Source organism: Leishmania mexicana, chromosome 34, assembly GCF_000234665.1.
Source record: "Leishmania mexicana MHOM/GT/2001/U1103 complete genome, chromosome 34".
Lineage (NCBI taxonomy): Eukaryota > Euglenozoa > Kinetoplastea > Trypanosomatida > Trypanosomatidae > Leishmania > Leishmania mexicana.
Window position 1 is genome coordinate 112501 of NC_018338.1, and position 18696 is coordinate 131196.

General features: G+C 59.8%; 5 protein-coding genes and 1 pseudogene across 5 annotated transcripts in view, besides 1 other annotated feature; all 6 read left to right on the forward strand.

Moving 5' to 3' along the window:
• Nucleotides 1-1297, forward strand: part of LMXM_34_0430 (conserved hypothetical protein) — a gene marked incomplete at both ends in the record, with an annotated part of 2139 nt that extends 842 nt beyond the window's left edge. Inside the window, one exon of the mRNA XM_003878997.1 lies at nt 1-1297. This exon is cut by the window's left edge and continues 842 nt beyond it. Coding sequence (XP_003879046.1) covers nt 1-1297 — 1297 coding nt within the window.
• Nucleotides 1298-3110: 1813 nt separating this feature from the next.
• On the forward strand, nt 3111-5027 carry LMXM_34_0440 (hypothetical protein, unknown function; the record flags this gene model as incomplete). The annotated part of the gene is made up of 1 exon (XM_003878998.1): nt 3111-5027. One exon carries the CDS (start codon nt 3111-3113, stop codon nt 5025-5027), a length of 1917 nt encoding a protein of 638 aa, XP_003879047.1.
• A 1108-nt stretch (nt 5028-6135) lies between these two features.
• LMXM_34_0450 (hypothetical protein, unknown function) lies at nt 6136-7947 on the forward strand (the record flags this gene model as incomplete). Its single annotated transcript, XM_003878999.1, has 1 exon — nt 6136-7947. The coding sequence occupies one exon, from the start codon at nt 6136-6138 to the stop codon at nt 7945-7947; it is 1812 nt and encodes a 603-aa protein (XP_003879048.1).
• Nucleotides 7948-9081: 1134 nt separating this feature from the next.
• LMXM_34_0460 (conserved hypothetical protein) lies at nt 9082-11835 on the forward strand (the record flags this gene model as incomplete). The annotated part of the gene is made up of 1 exon (XM_003879000.1): nt 9082-11835. One exon carries the CDS (start codon nt 9082-9084, stop codon nt 11833-11835), a length of 2754 nt encoding a protein of 917 aa, XP_003879049.1.
• Nucleotides 11836-16501: 4666 nt separating this feature from the next.
• LMXM_34_0470 lies at nt 16502-17342 on the forward strand (annotated as a pseudogene).
• Nucleotides 16502-17342: a sequence feature.
• Nucleotides 17343-17468: 126 nt separating this feature from the next.
• LMXM_34_0480 (conserved hypothetical protein) lies at nt 17469-18047 on the forward strand (the record flags this gene model as incomplete). The annotated part of the gene is made up of 1 exon (XM_003879001.1): nt 17469-18047. One exon carries the CDS (start codon nt 17469-17471, stop codon nt 18045-18047), a length of 579 nt encoding a protein of 192 aa, XP_003879050.1.
• Nucleotides 18048-18696: the final 649 nt, after the last annotated feature.

An 18696-nucleotide genomic window follows, 5' to 3' on the forward strand; every position in this document is an offset into this window, starting at 1 on the left:
TTCTCCTGGCCCTGCCGCCTACGATGTGCCCGGATACTTCGACACGCTGGACCCCCAGCAACAACAACAGCACCTGTGGTCGGGTCCCGTACCCGGCGTCCACTTGGGCATTCGCACAGTGCTGCCAGAGTCACGCGAGAAAGCCGGCATGCCTGGTCCTGGCGCATACAACCTCGTGCGGTTTGGCGACGAGCTGCCCAGAACCCGCGAACCCCTTATCACTCGAAGCAGTCGTCGCGGCTGTGATGCCGTCGCCGACACGCCTGGCCCTGGCGCGTACGACGATCCAACGTCTATCGCCTACCGCGCCGACCAAGTGCGGAGGAAGCGCTTCTTTACGCAATGCTCCACGTTTGGTGGTCGCTGGTGTCGGCGGGAGTTTCACACAGCCGGGCCCGGCCCTGCTGCGTACAACACTCTCGTCGCGACAAAGCTGCTGGAGAAGAACCAACGACACGCCCCCAGGCTCGTGCGGCGCCAGCCACCGCTGGATCGACAATCCATCGCGGAGGCTGCTGCGGCGCGCATGAAGGTGTCCTGCGCCCCCACCCCGCAGACCTTCCCTACCCTCCCCTCAGATTTCGACTTTGACTTCAGGAAAGGCAAGACGATCGGCGGTAGGCCTCACGAGCCGCTGTCACGGACGGCGCCTTCTCACTTGACGCAGGCAGCGGGCGACAAGCCGAGTGGCAGCCGTGCCTTCTGGGAGTCCTCGCCACCGCCGGGTGGCCGCTTCGCAGCAACGCCCTTTGACGCGCAGTCGCACAGTCTTGCCGCCGAAAAGGCGGGTACCAATGCGGCACGTCTCTCGGACGCGGCGAACTGCAAGCCCGGGCCAGGGTCGTACAATGTGGATGTGGACCCGACGGCTCGCCGCGTTCCGGCCTCGTTGTTTGGCCGAACGCTGAGCGCCAAGTCTGTCTCTGCTGAAAATGGTGTGCCAGGCCCGGGTCATTACCGCGTCGTGGACGAAACAGGCAGTGGAGGCACCATCTTCTACAAGGGCGACTTCCACCCGCGCGGTTGTAGCGGCCAGGGCGGGTCCGCTGCGGAGAGCCTTGGCGTCGGCCCGGGCGCGCACTACAACGACGACACCATGTACAGTAATAGCATCAACGGCGACCGCGCCAATAACAAAGGCTTTACGATGGGCATCCGCTACCCGGCCAGGGCCACCTATCAGCACTGCGCCCCGTACGACGAAACGACGAACATCAACTGCGTCTACGACGACGAGCTGAACTGGGTGGTGCGGCCCAATCAGCACCTGCCACAGATTCGCCGCGGTAAGCTGTAGCGAAGAGCTGCCATTGGCACCATCACGTTTGTGTGTGTGTGCTGAACAATGTGTACGCATACCTTGAACATGTATAATACGGCCATGATGACGATCACCATGTGGGTCTGCTGAGGGGGAAGGGGAGGGGACGCTCGCACTGTGCTTCCCTCTTGCTGTGACCTCGCTTGTTATTGTTTTCTGTGCTTCCCAGTGGAACGCTCGTCTCACCGGTAGTTGAACCGACGGCAAATCATGCTTGCCTTTCATCAGGTGGCGGTGCTGGGGAGGAGGCAACGGCGCGCCTCTTTTACACCTTTTCGAGTCTCGTGCACACACACACACACACACACACACACACACGCTTGGCGACAAACACGAGAGGGGGAAAGAGGCAGAGCGACGGAGGGCAAGCCATTTTTCCTGTTCATCTCTGTGTGTGTGTGCAGAGGACTGCTTCTACGGCTGCATCTCTCAAGAGCTGGCCGGCCTCGTAAATCTACATGAAGTAAGAGGCTGCTTGCATAGGCAAAGCATTCGTTCCGCCCAACGTGAACCGTCCCCATGTTGCCATGCTCGCATCTTACCCTTCTTCCTACACTTCTCATCTCTGTCCCTTGCACACCTTCCACAGATGCGTGTTGCCACCATCATCGTTGCTCGCCGCTCTTTCGTCCATCTCTGGCACCTTCTCCCCTCCTCGGTTCCCCATCCTCGCTCAGTCAGACAGTCAGATGATGTGGGAGTGGGGGGAGGGGCACACATCACGTACCATAACAGAAAGCGAACGAGGGAGGGACTTGGTCAAAGGAACGGAGGGCCCACTCCAACGGAACGACGACGCAGCAGCTCGTAGAACCACAGCCAAAACAACAACACCGACCGGAGTGACAACGACGACTTGACAGACGTGTGTACGTCCATTCTCATCCTTCCCTCTGTGGACGTGTGCATCGAACTTATTGTTTTCGGTTGCTTCGGTAGAGCATCGCTGAGGTAGAAAGTGTGGCCGGTCAGCCATGCATCTGGCATCCGCCACCTCTCCTCCTCGCTTAGCAGAGCAGCCCCCCTTTTTCCCATCTTGAGTTTCACCGTGTATATATTGGATGCGCATGTAGCCTCTCAGGCAGTTTGCCTTTTATTTTTGTTGGGTTTCCTTTCTATGCTGCACGGCCTGCTCGTCACCACGCACACACGCAGGTGAACTTGCGCACGTGCGTCATCACTCGATGGCCTCTACTATTAACATCATCATTGTTGTGTGCATAGTTCTTTGTCTACTGCCGCTTCTTCTTTCCCTCACCGTTGGTGCGCACCCCCGCGCCCATACAGACACATAAATCGATATGTATATATGTATATATATATACGCCCTTTTTTCCCCCTCCCTCCCTCCCCCCACACACGCTCGCCTTGAAGGGGTGAGCGGCCTGTGCGTGTGTGTGTGTGTTAGCGCCATCCCGATACGCTCCTCATCCCTTCCTTCTGTTGCTTGTGTTGTTCTCCTTGTTGTTGCTGTCTTCCGCTGATTTCCTTGGTCTCCGCTGTGTGTGTGGGTCTTGTCGGCTTTCCCCTCCCTTCTGCGGTCTTGTACTAGCACCCACCGCACTCTTCTCACCCCACCCCCCGCCCCTGCACACGTTCTCACTCTCTTACTCGCTCCGCGCTGTGTAGGCCGCGCACGTGTCACCTTTATCTCCGGCCCACCGTTCGACTGTGCTGTACCGCCTCTCTGTGTGTCTTTCCTTTGTTTCCTGTTACACGCATACCTCCTTTTCTGGTGGCCCCTGTGCGCTGCGGGGCCTCCTTTATTGCTACCGCTATCACTTTAAAGATGCCGTCCAGTCGCGGCGTCTCCCTCTCCATCTCCTTAGCGGATGCGGAGGTGGCCCCGGGTGGCATGCTGCGCGGTGAGGTCAAGGTGAAAGTGGACGCCTCGCACAAGAACGGCATCGTCTACGAGGCTATACGCCTTGTTTTTCTTGCAGTGGAGAAGAGCTGTGTGTGGGATGATCAGGGCGAGTTTGATGAGCTGCTGAACAAGTACACGTCATCACGTGTCTACCTCGATCGCCACGTGACGCTCACCGGCTTCAAAACACAGTCCGAGGATGCTGAGACCACCGCGCAGGTTCGGGAGGAGATGCTGTTCCTCCAGCACTCCGCCACCCCGTACGCCGCGGTGGCGCCGACAAAGCCGAAGAAAGACGCGTACCGCCATTACACACGCGAGGAGCTGCTGCACGGTGCCATCCAAATGGCGGCCACGACGAAGTACACCACGGGGGGGACGGTCGCCCCTGACGCCAACGCCAATACTAATAACTGCGTGGGAAGTCAAGGGCCTGTGCAAGGGGTTGACGGGCCGCATTTGGCCGCGGCGGCCCCAAGTGGGGGAGCCACGGAAGTGGAGGTCCCCGTACTGATGCCTGGAACCCATCGTTTCCCTTTTCTATTTCGCCTGCCTCCCTGGCTACCGCCTTCCTTCTACTACTCCTTCGTTGGCGCCAAGGGGCAGCTCCAGTACTCGGCGTCCGCCACGATGCTGTTCCCCGGCAACGGTGCCGGCTCATGGTGGTTCAAAATCTGCAGGGACATGAAGGGGGCAACGTGTGATGTGGAGAAGACCTCCAACAAAGCTGCCGGCGCCGACGCCCCTTCTGGCAAGAGGGAGCGCAAGCGAACGGGTCGCGGTGAGTCTGGGGAGGGCGTCATAGACCTGGAGGATTACGACGTCGGCGAGCGCACGAATCGGCGTCTTACCAGCATGCCCGTCTACGGCCCATCAGACCTCACAACCGCCATCCACTTCGACGTGCTGTCCGTGATGCCGCGTCGTCAGCTAGTGGCCGCGTACTACCAGATCGACACTCACAACCTCCATCAGCGACCGACGAACCCACCACGGGAGGCGGAGAACGCCAATAACAGCAGCAGCAGCAGGAACGGTGCGACGAAACTGCGAGGACGCGTCGGCAAGAGCAACTACGCCGGCGACGTGAAACCATCCGGCGTGTCGGCAGGGCTGCTGGAGCACCACGAGGACACGCACTTGGCCCTGTCCGCGCTCTACCAAACGTTCCGCTGCGGCTGGCTGGGGAACATGTGCTGTCTGCAGCCGCAGAACGCAATCGAGGCGGAGGTGCTCGTGGTGGGTGCGCGGACAGTGCTGTTGGCCGATGACGTCGGTGCCTTGCAGGCGCTCGGGGTACAGCCGCCGATCACGTGCGACTCTCCACAACTTGGCGGCCCGGCCCTCCACGCCCCCGACATCGTTCCCTCGCCCGACCTGGCGGTTGCCCCGCCCAATACGCCATGGCCGGTTGGCGGCATCACGCTGCGTGTGCGTGTGCGCAACTACTGCCCCACTCATACCGTAGAGTGTGTGCGAGTAGAGCTGAAGGTGATGGTGGAGATCTTCAAGTCTCTCAAGACCCCGCACACCTTTCCTGGCATCTCCTACTCGAGTTTCGACTACACAATCCCCATCCCTCCTGACAACCAGGCACTATTCGATGTGAGGCTCGGCCTGACGCCGCGCTTCCGCCGGCACGAGACCGACAGCGAGTCGCTCTTGCCACCGCCTGGAGTACGAACAGCTAACATGCGGAGCAACACCTTCTTACAGGTCAGCTTTCCCGGCATGTACACGTACGTTGAAGAGGAGGAAGAGACGAAGGGCGTCGTGATCATGGCGGAGACGGTGAACCTGAAGGACGAGGTGCTCGAACTGCCGGTCCGGTACAGCTGATCGACAATATGTTGCGCACCTTCATACGCCGTGGTCGACCTCACCAGATCCGGTCTCCGGCGGAGGCATCATGAGAGGAGAGGGCAGCGGCACGTCCTTGTCCTCAAGCTCCGCACGGCACGCATGTAGCCGCGTAGGTGTGTGCGGAGACGGCTGTTGCGTCATTCCTGCATCTCACCGGCAGAGACAGCGAGTGAGGGGCATGCACGTGTCGGCATTGGGAAAGGCTTCTTCTGACAGCCACAGACGCATACACACACACACACACACGCAAGTGCCGGTGTGTACTTTACTGTCTTATCCTTTTCCTCTTTTCCGTTCTTCAGTTGTGCACAGGCGACCATCACGTGATGATGGCACTCTTCTCGCTTCAGCCCCTCCTTATCCCCTCCCCTCCCTAGCTCTCCACTGTGGCTCACTTGTCGAAGACACATGTCCGTGTGCGCGATGCCGAGCTTTTCTTTATTTGAGGGGTTTTGTGTGCCCACCGACTCGCTCGCTCTTCTTCTGTACTTCGTGTCTGTGCGTGTGTGCATGCTTGTGCCATGGACTGCATCGCGTGTGTGTTTCGTGCTCCTCCCTTTCCCTGGGCGATTTGCTTCTTCTCGTTCTTGTGCGCACCGCATGGCAGTCATGGCTGCGCGCCTGCGATACGCACTCACCCAGGAAACACAAAGCTAGCACCAGAAACGCAGGTGCACGTTCCAGCCATACTTTCATCAGGCAGGCAGGCAGACAGACACACGCGCGCATGCACGCACACACACGCACACCCCGCTGCCAGTCGCTGCGATAGCAATGTCAGTGGCCGATCTCGCGGTGGTTTTGATTTCACCAGCAGGGGAATGTGCTTGTGTGTCTTATCGACTTTCATTTCGTCTTCTGCCTCCACCCCCCCCTCCACACGCCTCCTGCCTTCTGCCCTGTATCAACGCGCTCCTGAGACACCTCAGCAAGGCCGTCATACACGCACACCGGCACGCCATACACGGCAGGCAGCAGCGCTTACGCTTCACACAAGCGAACCACGCTGTGAGTCCCGGCTCGCTGGCTCTTTGCTTCTCTCCTGCCTCCGACCCCTCTGACGCCGTTGGTGCGTGCGCGATCGATGCCGTTCCGCGTTTCTGTCCGACTGGCGCACGACACCTTGTGTCTCTCAGACACCGTCGAGGGCAGCGCCTCGGTAGACGTGGAGGGCACGTTGCACGATGTCGCGGCAGCTGCGCCAAGCGCTGTGCGTGTGGTCTTGCGCGCTGTAGAGGTGGCTGGAAAGAGGCACGCCATTGAGCACATGGTGCTGGTCACAACAGTGGCAGGTCCATCGACAGCGCACGAAGAGGCCGCGGCTGCCGCCCTGCGTGAGAGGGCGAATCGGTTCACGACGGAGGCAGCGCGCCGCAACCCGCTATCTGGTGTTCCAGTGGGCACTGACAGCACCATGCCTGTCGAGGGCGGTGCCAGTGAAAACTACACCTACGGCACGGGTGCTGGTGGTACCTCGAACCCCGGTGGCGTGACAGGTGACACCGCTGCCTCGCCTCCGCAGAGGTGGGAGGCGGGTGGCCATTACATGTACCCCTTCGCGCTGCAGCTTCCCCCGTGGCTGCCTCCGTCCTACTACTACAAGCCCAGGGCCGGCAAGTCGCACATGTCGATGCGCTACACGGTGGCAGCCTTCGTGGTCTGCGGCGTGGAGGAGGCTGATGTGGATGTGGCCACGCGGGAATTCACGTCGCAGACGACGGTGTTGGTGCCCTGCACTCCGCTCCCGGCGAAAGCGTGGAGAGGCAGCACTCGCAACAGTGACGGCGGCGCTGAAGGCGCCGATAAGAGGGGGACGTGCGCGTCTGCGCCGCTGCTCTCCCCGGTGGGCTTTCTACTTCCGGCTGAAATCCCTCAGCTCCTGGAACGCCTCCCCGCCGCACAACTTGTCGACTTCACTGTATTATCGGCGCTGCCGAAGCGCGAGCTGCAGCAGTGCGTGGAGCGTGTGTCGATCTCACCCCCGTTCCGCGAAAAACTCACATATCACGTATACAAGCACAGCCTCGTCTTGCGCGGTCTTCTCGGCAACAAGCCGTACACCGCCGTCGACGTGCGCATCATGTACGACTCAAGTGCGGCCGTGATCCTGTGCGGTCGCCAGCAGTCCGTCATGCGAGGGCGTGCTGCATTAGGGCTCGCAGCACCGCAAGGCAACGACTCTGGTGACGCGCCAGCTGCTTTCCCTTCTGCCGGCAGCGGAGTTGCTCCAGGCGGACTGACTGTGGCGGGGATCGTTATTGGCGGTGACTACAACTGCGTCCCTCGCATCCATACGGACAACCACGGCACGGCACCTCCACCGCTGGGTGAGAGGGTGCGTGGGCGGCAATCGCCTGCTGCGGCTGATCCACAGAGTAGCGACAGCGCTAACAGTCTTGGTCGCAACGGCGAAGGCGAAGGTGGCAACCGCCTGAGTACGGTGAGCTCGTGCACAGATCCGGCGATTAGCGGGGCGCTGCGGCTACGTGTGCGTGTGCGCACCGGCAGTGTTGCTGTGAGCAAAGTGCGGGTAAAGCTGTTGGAGCGGGTTCGCTGCACCAGCGCCCCGGCAGCACAGCCGTACGACGTCTACACGCTTGCCAGGTACACGCACTCAGAGAAGATACATGCCAACATGTCGATTGAGTTCCCTGTTGAGCTGGCTCTGCCGAAACAGTTTCGCCACACCGCCGCGGACAATGACAAGTACCCCCCACCCGCTGGCATCACCACCGCTGCCGTCCACACCACCACGTGGCTGCAGATCACCTTTCCCAACCTCCACGCCGTTTCAGAAGCACAGCTAGGGGAGAATGTCGTGTTGGTTGGTGAGGACGTGGACCTGACAGACACGGTGCCGTTCTTGCCCTGCGCGTGCCCGGTGCAGACACTATGAAGCCCGACCATGGCCGCCGTGACGGATCTGTGCTCTTTCTTGTTGTGCTCTGGCCTAAAAAGGCGCCTCAACGGCACTTCGACTTCAACTGTGTGCCCATGCAATGATACACCCAACATACATGAGGTCACTGTATACTGCTGGACAACTTGTGCCATCTCCAACTTAAAGATTTTCTTTTCTTTCTCTGCTGATGATATGACCTCGTAATGGGACTTGCGTCGTTTCCTCTGCGCAGGTTTGCGCAGACCACCTTCTTCCCTCAACCGACACGTCGTGAAGACCAGTGCGTGTTTTGGAGAGGGTGGGGCGGGTAGGCGACCTCGCTGCGCTGATCCTATGCCACACCGGCATCTCACTCTTATTACCTTTTTTTTCCATGGGGTCGTTCTCCTCGGTGCGATGACAATAAGCCGCAAAACGACGCGTGCCCGTCTTGTGCCTCCTGTTCGTCTCCCTCTCCGCCACGCCCCCCCCGGTCCTTCCTCGGATAGAGTCGTTTACGTTGCTGAGCGAGGCTTCCTCAAAGGCGATGACAAGAGCAACGCCTCTCATCACCGCTCCTCCATGCGCCCCCCCCTCCCCTGACCCTCACCGCTGTCTCTGTCGCTGTAACCTGTCTGTCCCTCCGTCTTGCCCTGCCCTGATCTACATACAAACACTTCCCCCCATACACATACACACGCATACCCAGCACATCGACATCCGATTGAACATGATCGCCATCGTCCTCACCGTGGGTGCCTAGCCGACAACAACGCCGAATACCTCCGCAAACAGTCGTGTTTTCTTCAACACATACACACACACGCTGACACACCACCTCCACATATTCGTCTCTGCCCCTCTCCTTCGTCCTCTGCTTGTGCTGCTCTACGAGGCCACGCCGCATTTCGCCTCACCGTCTTCCACGCCCTATTTCCACAAGGTCAGGTGTGCGTGTCGGCAGCTGACAAGTCATTATTCAAGAACAATACAGAAGGCAGAAAAAAAAGGCAACGCGCCAGTTGGCCGAGACAGGTGCAGTCCAGAGACGAGCTGAATCGATTGTCAGGCACGGCCCTCTCGACTCTGTCGGTTGGTGCTTCGCACGCCTTCTTGCCTCTGCTGGCGGCGGCTGGACTTGTGGCATTGATGCCTCACGTGTGCGTGGTGATGCGCCACCCGGCGGCGACCGAGAACGCTATGTTCCATCACCGCCTTCACAGCTCAGAAGGCGGTAAGAGCGGTGTGCGGCCGTCGTCGCGTGTCTCGTTGCTGGCCACCCTGTGCGGATGCCTTGCGCTAACGGTGGCTCTCGTCGCGTCGGTGCCAGCGCGAAAGGGCGGACTTGTGGTGCTGCTCGTGTGGGCGTATCGTATGGTGCGCGAAACCATGCGCGCCTGCTTGGCTCCGCAGTCGCGCTGTTTGCTGTGCCGCTCTCCTCAGCCGCGCCGCCACGCTCTTGCGCAAGGGATTGTCTGTGTCGCTGTGCTGTGCGTCTCCCTCCTCGTCTGGCTAGCCCGGCCCGCCCGGGCCGCGTTCGTTTCGTCCTCGCTCATCTCGTACTGCTCGGACTCGGGGGACGAGAGTATCCGCTGCGAGAAGAAGATGGTCGTGACGGTGACGGTGGAGGGAGAGCAGTTGCCAGGTGAGGAGTCCCTACTCTTTCTGAACTCCGCCACGGATATGACGATCGATGACGGCACAGTCGTACAGTTCTCACCGCTGCGCATCACGACCAGCCGCAGCGCCGTGAGATACCGCTACCCGCTTTTCTATGTGCAGAACTATAACGCAAAACCCTACGAGGCGACAGTGCGGGGCAATCTGCTGAACCAGTGCAACGCCGACTTCAATGCGGACAAGGCGACGTGCGGGCTGGCCTACGACGCCGCGGGAAAGCCGATTCCGTACTCGCAGGGCTTCTGCTGTGACTGCAGCATGTGCCAGACGCTTGGGCTGTGCAAACCCGACGCACGCGCGAACGCGGCGTGCAACATCTTTGACAAGTACACGGCGGCCTCGTGCCTGCGCTTTGGTCAGCGGTGGTACAGCGGGTACACGATTGGCGGCTACATGACGTGGTACACAGTGAACTTGACCTTGTCTCGAAGCGTCTCTGTCAGCGGCGGTGCGGATGCGGTCGAGAAGGTTGAGATGCATCTCTCTCCGTCAAACAACGGCGAGACGGCCGGTGAAGGGTGGGACGTGATGGCTCGCATTGTGGGCAACTACGCCCCCGTCGACCAACCCCTCGACCTTACGTCACGCATGCTTTTCGCTCCGGCGATCCCGCCGAACGACGTGCGAGTGCAGGCGGGGGCAGCGGAGTGGCTGCTGCTGCCGACGAACCTCGTCACTCTCGATGGGCGCGAGTGTGACAAGGTCGGCGTGTCGTACGAGGCCTTCGCTTCTCAGGGCAACAAGTGCAATTTGCGTCCCGGCAGCTGCCTCAGCTCCCAACTGGAGGACTACCGCACCGCCGATCTGGAGCGCATTGCCGCTGGAAACAAGGGTCAGTATATGGCCACCAGCTTCGGCGACTTCAACCTGGAGAACGACGCGGCAACGTCCCCGTACATCTCCTACCTCGCCGCTTCCCCCGCGGCGACGATGATCAGCATCACCGTCAGCGCTGACGACCTCGAGTACACCGTCGGGGTCGCCAGCGGCAAGATCGTCTCCGCTGACCTGAACAAGCCCACGCTTGAGGCGGGCACAACCGACGGCGTCATGACGGTGATGGTGCGCAACACGGCAGCGGTGACGGGGCGTCTCGTCGTTGGTACGCTGAACTGCTCAGACGGCGTCTTCCCGATGACGGCGCAGCAGCTTTCCCTTGCCGCACAGCAGCAATCTGCGGTGACGTTTAAGGTCTACATGCAAAACTCCTACGCCTCAGGGGACGCCAGCTGCACGGTGGTGGTGCGGAATGCGCACGAGGTCATCACCGACCTTCGAGTGGTTTCGTGGACGGTTTCCTCGACGAATTTCCACAATGGCACACAAGGCGGGTCGGGGAACGGCGGCAGCGGCGGCGGCTCAACCGAAGAGTCCTCGGCAGCGTCGTGCTCGAACTGCCGCGCATTGGACATTGCGTGTGCGGTGCGGCGGCGGTGCTGGCAGCTCATTCTGTTGGACCTCTTTGTGTATCTTGTGATCATCGCCGTGGTATTGTGCTTGATTTTCTTCTGGCGCGTCTTCTGCTGTTGCTTTTACCTCCTGGGCCGCCAACGCCTCCGCTGCCGCGGCGGCGAGGCGGAACCGAAGGATAAGGCGAGCCGATGGGGGATTCACTGGAAGCGGCGCGACGAGAGTGACGGCACGAACTCGTCTCGCCCTACCGACCGCAAAAACAGCGGCAGCTCCGACGCGCCGCTACAGACTGCGGCGCCAGTTACCCCCGCACCACCGCCGGCACCGGCCATGATGTACGTTCCGACCCCGATTTACTACGAGACAGCGCCGTTTGCGACGCGCAGCGGAGGCGTGGAGGCTGCATCGCCTGCGGCGTCCTTTACGCCTCCTCTACAAGCTCTGCCGCCGCCACCAGCGGTATCGCACCCGATCGCGCTGATGCCACCGCCGAGGTGGTGCCCGTACGGCAACGAGGAAGCCGTCGTTCCGGGGGAGGGCCCCTGTGCGGCGCAGGCCTTTCCGCCACACTCCTCCATCGGCAGCTTCGCCTTTGCTGCGCCGCCGGCCTACCCAGCCCTTCGGTATGGCGAGGAATGGCGGGGATGCGGCAGCATGACGTCCATGTCCCCGTTGACCCCGTCGCGCTCCACACAGGAGGGCTCGCCATACAATGAGGAAGCCCGCTGCACCCCACGCGCGTTTCAGCGCAGTTGGGCATCGACACCGCGACGACCGCCATCTCCTGGGGTGCACGCACCGTACCTGTGACAACTTCTTGCCGCCCTTGCACAACTCTGTCTCTCACACAAAAGTGTACACAGCCGGAGAGCAAGCTCTGGCGCGTGCGCACACCCTCACTCCCACCCCTTTATCGCACCATGACAGCCGATGCTGCTGATAGTGTGTCCCATTGTTTCTGTGCTTTCGTCCCCCCCCCCCACACACACACCTCCCCTCCCCTCCCTAAACATTCTCTGGTTCGGTGGTGTTTTTTTTTTCTTTAATATTCGTTGCTCGCTTTGATAGTTTCATGCGTGCCTCGTCCATGGGCGTGCCGTGCACCGCACATGCGCACGCTTCTTCACCTGTTCTCTCTCTACCTCTTCCTTATTCTTCTCTGCTAACAGACACGCGCAGCACCACCACCACCAACAGTACACAGCGCAACGAGCGACGAGCAAGAAGAAGGGAAACGAGCACCGCTCTCTTGTTTCTCCTTGTTTGCCTGCTTGCGTCCGCTGCGGTTATCCACATCTCTATTACTTGTGCGTGTGTGTGTGTTTTCTAGTACCGTTCGATCTTCTCTTGTTGATGCGTCTGTCGGTGTATTCCACTCCCTCCCTCTCTCTCTCTGTGTTGGCGTGCGTGTGCGTATTTTTTCTTTCCGTTTTATCTTTGGTTGTCCTTGATGTTCGCTGTTTACCCCCTCCGCAACTCTTGTACCCGCTCACCCACCCCCTCCCTCCCTCTCTCGCTTGTATCTCTCTTTCTTCCCAAAGAAAATGACACACACACTTGCATGTACGCGTGTCCTTCTTGGCTCTCTCTTTTTCTCTGCTCTCCTCTGCGGCGGCGGCGGCGATTCTCACCCACCGGCTCGCCTCCCCCCCCCCCCACACACACGCGTGCTCTGCCTGTCTCTCTCTCTCGTTGACGACGATCAGGACAATGCGGGGGCGGAGTGGGTCGTTCTCTCTCCACGTCTCGCCATCGAGTGCGGCCTTATTCGTTTGCTTTGTTCTCTCTCTACCTTTGACTTCCGCCCATGTGTCGCTTGAAGCTCCGCCCTTTGTTTATCCTCTGTTGGTGTGCGCGTATGTGCGTCTCCTCCTCTCTCCGTGATGCTTTCCAGCACTTCGATTTTTTTTTCTCATTGGCTCTGTCTCTCCATTCCCTTCGCAACCGTATGTACCTGCGCCTCTGCACCCCACCCCACCCCTCACCCTAGCCCCATGTGCGTGTGCGTAGCGAATCGTTTCCGCCGTGCTGTTGATGGCGTAGGGATTGGCGTGTCTGGCGCGTGTTTGCGTGTGTGTGTGCCGTGCTCGGGTCAGGCAGGAGGAGATCAGATAGGCCTTTGCCAATCCGTCGTCTCTTCTCCCGTTCGCCGAGTCCTCGTAGTTTCATTGTCCCCGCAACATGGGTACACCATCGAGGCGGAGGGCAGTGTAGCGACAAGGGGGACAAAGCGGCAGCACACATAAAATAACGCAAGGAGCAACAGACTCACCCACCCACCCACACACACACACACACACACACACTTACGGACGCAAGCGATACACATATATACACACATATACATCTACATATATATATATATATATATGTATACATATTTTTTGTTCTAACCGTTTGTGCGTAGCTCATGTCTGTCTCTGTCTCTCTGTAACAAAATTGTGTTCGATACAGGGCACACAACCACACACGCACATGGCACACCAATCCCACTGCCGTCTTACTACTTGGAAAAGCAACCGGCGTGCGCGTCATATGGCAACTTGACGGTACCGCACCTTCTTGTATTCCTCTGCGTACACAGCGGTGCGGTGACCTTTTTTTTGCTGCCAAGTGGGACAGCGAAACAAAATACTCTTCGCCTGCCGCCGCATATCCTCTTTTGTGTGTAGGCGGGCCACGCGCACCGGTGAACCCCTCCCCCTCCCCCATGCCCCTGGGGTGGGGGGGGTTGTTTCAGGGGCCATGGATGCCACTTAGGCGGGCTTGCCACTCTCTCTACTTCAGTTGCCCCTTCTTCGCACCTTTTCCCCCCTTAACCCACCTGGCAACGGAGGCGCGACGTGCGACTACCGTCTTCCGCACTCCTCTCTCTCTCTCACATTCTGGGCTAGTAGAGCGAAGGGACGTACACCCCAATATAAAACACACACACACACACACACATCAACTTAGATACGCCAACCCATCTACCCATACACATAAACATATATGTATAGACTCTTGCATATAATGCACGGACATGCATAGATACGCCCTGACACACACCACGCACTGCACACTACGTCGCTGAGAGCAAGACCAATCCTTAGCGCCCCCCTCCCCCTTCTCCTTTTCGCACCCCACAAGAAAAAATCCGCCTTCTCATTTTTGTTTGCCTGAGCGTGCCGTTACGCGTAGACACGCAGGCACACGGATATACGCCGAAAACGTTCGAGTGGTGGCCGCTATGCGGCGCGTGCGGGGGAGGGCTTTGTCCGCTGGCTTGAGGCAGATTCACAGCCGTCTTCCCTACTGAGAATGGACTCGCGTCCATGTGCAACCACGTCGCCATCGAGCTCCTCCGGAGTCGGCAAGTACACTGCCCTTCTCTCAGGGCTGGAGAGAAGCTGTCGAGTGGCGCCAGCTACGGGTAGCTGCTCCACTCCGCATACGGAGTCGAAGGAGCGCTGTGGTGCTGCGCCACGACTCCACCTAGCCGAGTCACCCGACTCGTTTCTTGCGTTGTCCTCGTCCGCTTCTACCGATGCGCACTCCGTGTCTTCATCTTTTGCGTCGTACTCACCACTAGCCGCCCAGCGACGCAGCGAAGCAGCTAGCGCCGCTGCCCGCACGCCGTCGGCGCTGTTTGAGGTTCGTGTTCACCGACGGCGGGGAAAGGGCATCCACGGCGGCACTCGACAGGGCTGCGAGACCTTCGCGCAAACGGTGCGCCGTGGGGACCCGTGCGCCTCATTCGCCACAACCTCCTCCATCGATGCGCCTGCGGTGGCAGTCGGCCTGCACGGCCCACACTCCTCCTCGACGCGCGTTGCTCCCGCCTCGCGACCGGGCGACGCTCAGCGCCTTCGTGATGCCGGTAGTGGCACACACGAGGCTGGCGTAGCGACCCACTGCAGCCTCACCTCAGATGACTACCTCAGCTACTACCTTGCTCGCTATGGTGGCCGGTGCTTGCCGCAGCCCTCCTGTCCCAACGCCCTGACAGCTCCTTCGATGACGCGCAGAGATGATCTCCACAACAGCGTACCGGTGCCAAAGTCGGAGTGGTCCGACTTTAGCGAGACGCTTGTGAGCATCGGGTCATCTTCCATGTGCTCCTGCGCAGCTCTTCCAGTATTCGCCAGTACACCAGGCTGCTCACCCATCGTGGTGCCAGGTGACGGCGCACGGGTGGAGGCGGGCTGTGATAGCGACGAGACCTGCATCTCCTCAGCGAATCCCGCGTGCCGTCTCTTCTTCTCCCCTGCCCCATCGTTGACTCACCCGTAGGCACCACTGGGTGCGCTTTGCATGAGCACGGGCAGAGGGAAGGGGATGAAACACTTCGGTCCCAAGCAGATGTTGTGAATGAGTCGGGACATCCGCGCCACAGAGGACGTCCTGATTCTCTTCGATTTGGAACCTGCCCATTTGCAGGCGAGGATGCATCGCCCACCACACAACAGCAAAAAGGAGGTACACAACACGCAAGCACGAAAGAGGCAGGCATGCGTGTCCATGGCGCGCCTCAGTGCCATTGCGAATGGAAGCAAGCATCTGCGAGGCTGAAGTGAGCTTGGATGTCGACCAGTCACATTGGTGCCTCTGTGTGTCTGTGTCTCTACGCATAGTGAAGCACGAAAGACCCGTCACTCTCCCTTCCTCCTCCCCTCCCGCCTACCCCCCTCCCCCCACACACGTCGACCCCTTACCCTCCTCTCTCTGATTTCACCGCATCGCCGCTCTCTTGTCATCACGCCTTCCTTTTGTGCTGTGCCGTTCCTTCGCAAACTACGACAGACGCGAATCGCCCTGCGCTTTTGCTGGAGCGATTTGTGCGTGGCCCTTTGGGCAGTCGGCCGCCAGCCACCACACATGCCCGTCTTTGCGTTCTCTTTATCGGTCTCACCTCACTCTGCGCGTCTCTGCACACGTGCCGAAGCAGAAAATAGAGGTTGATGGTGTGACCGTGGGCTGACTGCGGTGACGGTGGTGTACATCTCTGCCGCACCCCTCCCCCCTCCCTGCTTTGGTGGTCTCATATCGGCGAGCGGGTTGAAGCGCGCGGCGTTTATCGATTCTGGTCTTGCCTCCGCTTACTGTCTCACCGGTCCCCTTTTGCCCCGGCTCGTTTCGCGTTCTTCTGTTCCCCCCTCTTTCTGTGCCATTCGACCCTCTTTTCGTCCTGCTGGATTTTCGCGTGCTTTCTGAGTTTTCCGTCCCTACCGCCTGCTCCCCCTCCCTCCTCCTCCTCCTCCGGTGCCGACGTGTACTCTGCGTGCGTGCGTGCCTGTCATTGAGTGCGTTGATTTCTACCCAAACAGGAGCAGCGACTTTGATGAACCGGCTCCCTTTTAGCTAACCACCACCGTCAACGCCGCCCACGGCTCTGCTGCACTTGAGTGAAGTGCTGCTGCTAGGCTTCACCCTCGTATCGCTGGGCTGTCGCGCATGGCGACGGACTTTCGACCCAGCAGGCGACTTTGATGATGAGATGGAGGATCGGGATGACAAGGCGTCACGATCTGCATCGCTGCTGATACCTGCTACCCATCTCGCTTTGCCCGCCGAGCGGGGGCGTGGTTCGACTCCGAGCGGCACAAACGGCGCTGGTGACGAACGGCAACGCCGTCGTGTCCGTGGGGTCCACAGAGGGTGTAGGTGCTGCTGCTGTCGGCGTCGCAACTGACGCCGGCGCCGCTCCGGTGCCGTTCTCCCCGTTTGCTGCTGCAGATCCGGTGCTTATCCTTCTCAACCGCCACCCCCTCGAGAAGAAGTTGTTCATCGCTGTGAGTTGGTTCTCGCTGGTGTCGAACTGCTTGACGTACTTCTTTCGCCCATCTCAGGTGCTCTACGTGTTTATCTTCACGATTGGCCGCTTGACTCTCCATGTGGCTCCTCACAGTCGCCGCTCCCGACACCCACACCCTGACTCGCTCTCTACTCGCCGGCCGTCAGCGCTGGAAAGCGGTCTCGAAGGCGATAGGAACGACATCGGAGGTGCAGGCAAGAGACACGATGGGCGTGTTGCAGCAGCGGCGGCAGGTCCCCACCCTCCCCCCGCCGCTGTAGTTGTGCCTCCGCCATCAGCGCGCTTGCCCTTCACGAGCATCCCTACCACCGTGCTGGAGTGTCGTCAACATCAAGGGGATGACTCCCACTCGTGCGGTTCGTGCGGGACGGGGCGCGAAATAGCGGACGTCTCCTTGGCAGGGGAGGACTGGGTGACGGCGCAGCGGCTCTCCTCGCCCCCGACGCCGACCTCTCGGCGGCTGCGGCGTCGACTGTGCTGGTACGCGCACCGTCGCGGGGCGCATGCCGAGGCATACCTCGTGTGACTACTCCTCTTCAACTTACTTTTTACCGCGATGCTCTGCATATTCCACAGGTAGCATCTCTTCTTTGAGCTTGGTACGCTCTTCGGGTACGTGGCGGCCGTCACCTCCGTCTTTCTGTGCGGGATGGAGATAGGGTGCATGGTGGTGCACCTGAGGCGGCGGTGGCAGCGTGGTCGCAAGGCTCAGACACGAGGTGAGGGGGCTGCTGTTGATGCTATGTGTCAAGCACAGACGATGTTATGCCCCAACCGGACCTGCACGGCGCCATCCAAGGGCCGCCAGTGGCGTATCTCGGCGAGCACCTCAGCGCCTGATGCACTCTGCGCGCTGCTGTCGGTCACTCCATGGAAGGGTAGAGGATACGGCACGACGGCGGCGTGCAGCAGCACCGCGGTGACTTACCACTGGCACCACCCCTCCTGTGGCATGCAGCACTCGTCGGCGGACAATGACCACTTTCTTCTGCCGTCCCCCCCCCCTTCCGTTTCAGGTTTGAGTTTGCTGCCCCTAAAGAGACCCTCGCATCTTGTCTGCCCCAGGTGTCCGTTGTCTTTTACGAGCATCCACACCCACCCACACATATATATGTATATCTTCACAAGCACGAGCAGGAACTATACGCCCGCTGTAGCTCGTAACTCTATACAGTACAGCGAGCAGAGGAGGCAGAGCAGCAACCGAGTTTTTCTTCTTCAGACGTAATCGACATACCTCTGCCGCACACCCGTGCGTGCAGAGAGCGTAGGTACAGAGCACAGCTGCTGCTGCTCCTCCTCCTCCCTCTCCTCCATTCCACGTCGCTTCCATTGGAGGAGCATTGCCCACCACCTGATGTGCGACGGGGACAAACGGAAAAGGAAAATCAAATATTGTCGCGTCGCCTTGCTGCGTCCTCCTTAGTCGCCTCCCTGTTTTTGTGCGTACCCAGGTCAATACACACCAACCGGAATCGCTAGCAGAAAGGGGCGGCGGCGGCGCTGTCCACACGACGCGGAAGGAGAGACAGGGACGGGGGGAGCGCTCGCTTGCGCAGACGTTTTGGCAGTCACGCACACACGTTCGTGACTGCTTCGTTTTCTTTTCTGTTTTGTTATCCCTGCTTCCACATTAGTGTTCTCCCATTTTAATTATCTGCGCCTGTGCGTCTCTGTGTGCGTGTGTGCGTGTTCCGGTCCATCCGCGTGCATGCGAGTGAGTGAGCGCACTTGGCTCTCTTTCACCTTCTCTGCGTATTGGCATTGCGTTGTACTGCACGTCTCTCTTGTCGCGCACCGGCTGCCTCTGTCTACATCTCCTCTCCCCTTATTTTTCTTCCTCCTGTGCCTGCAACATCGCCTCCTCCCTTTTTCGC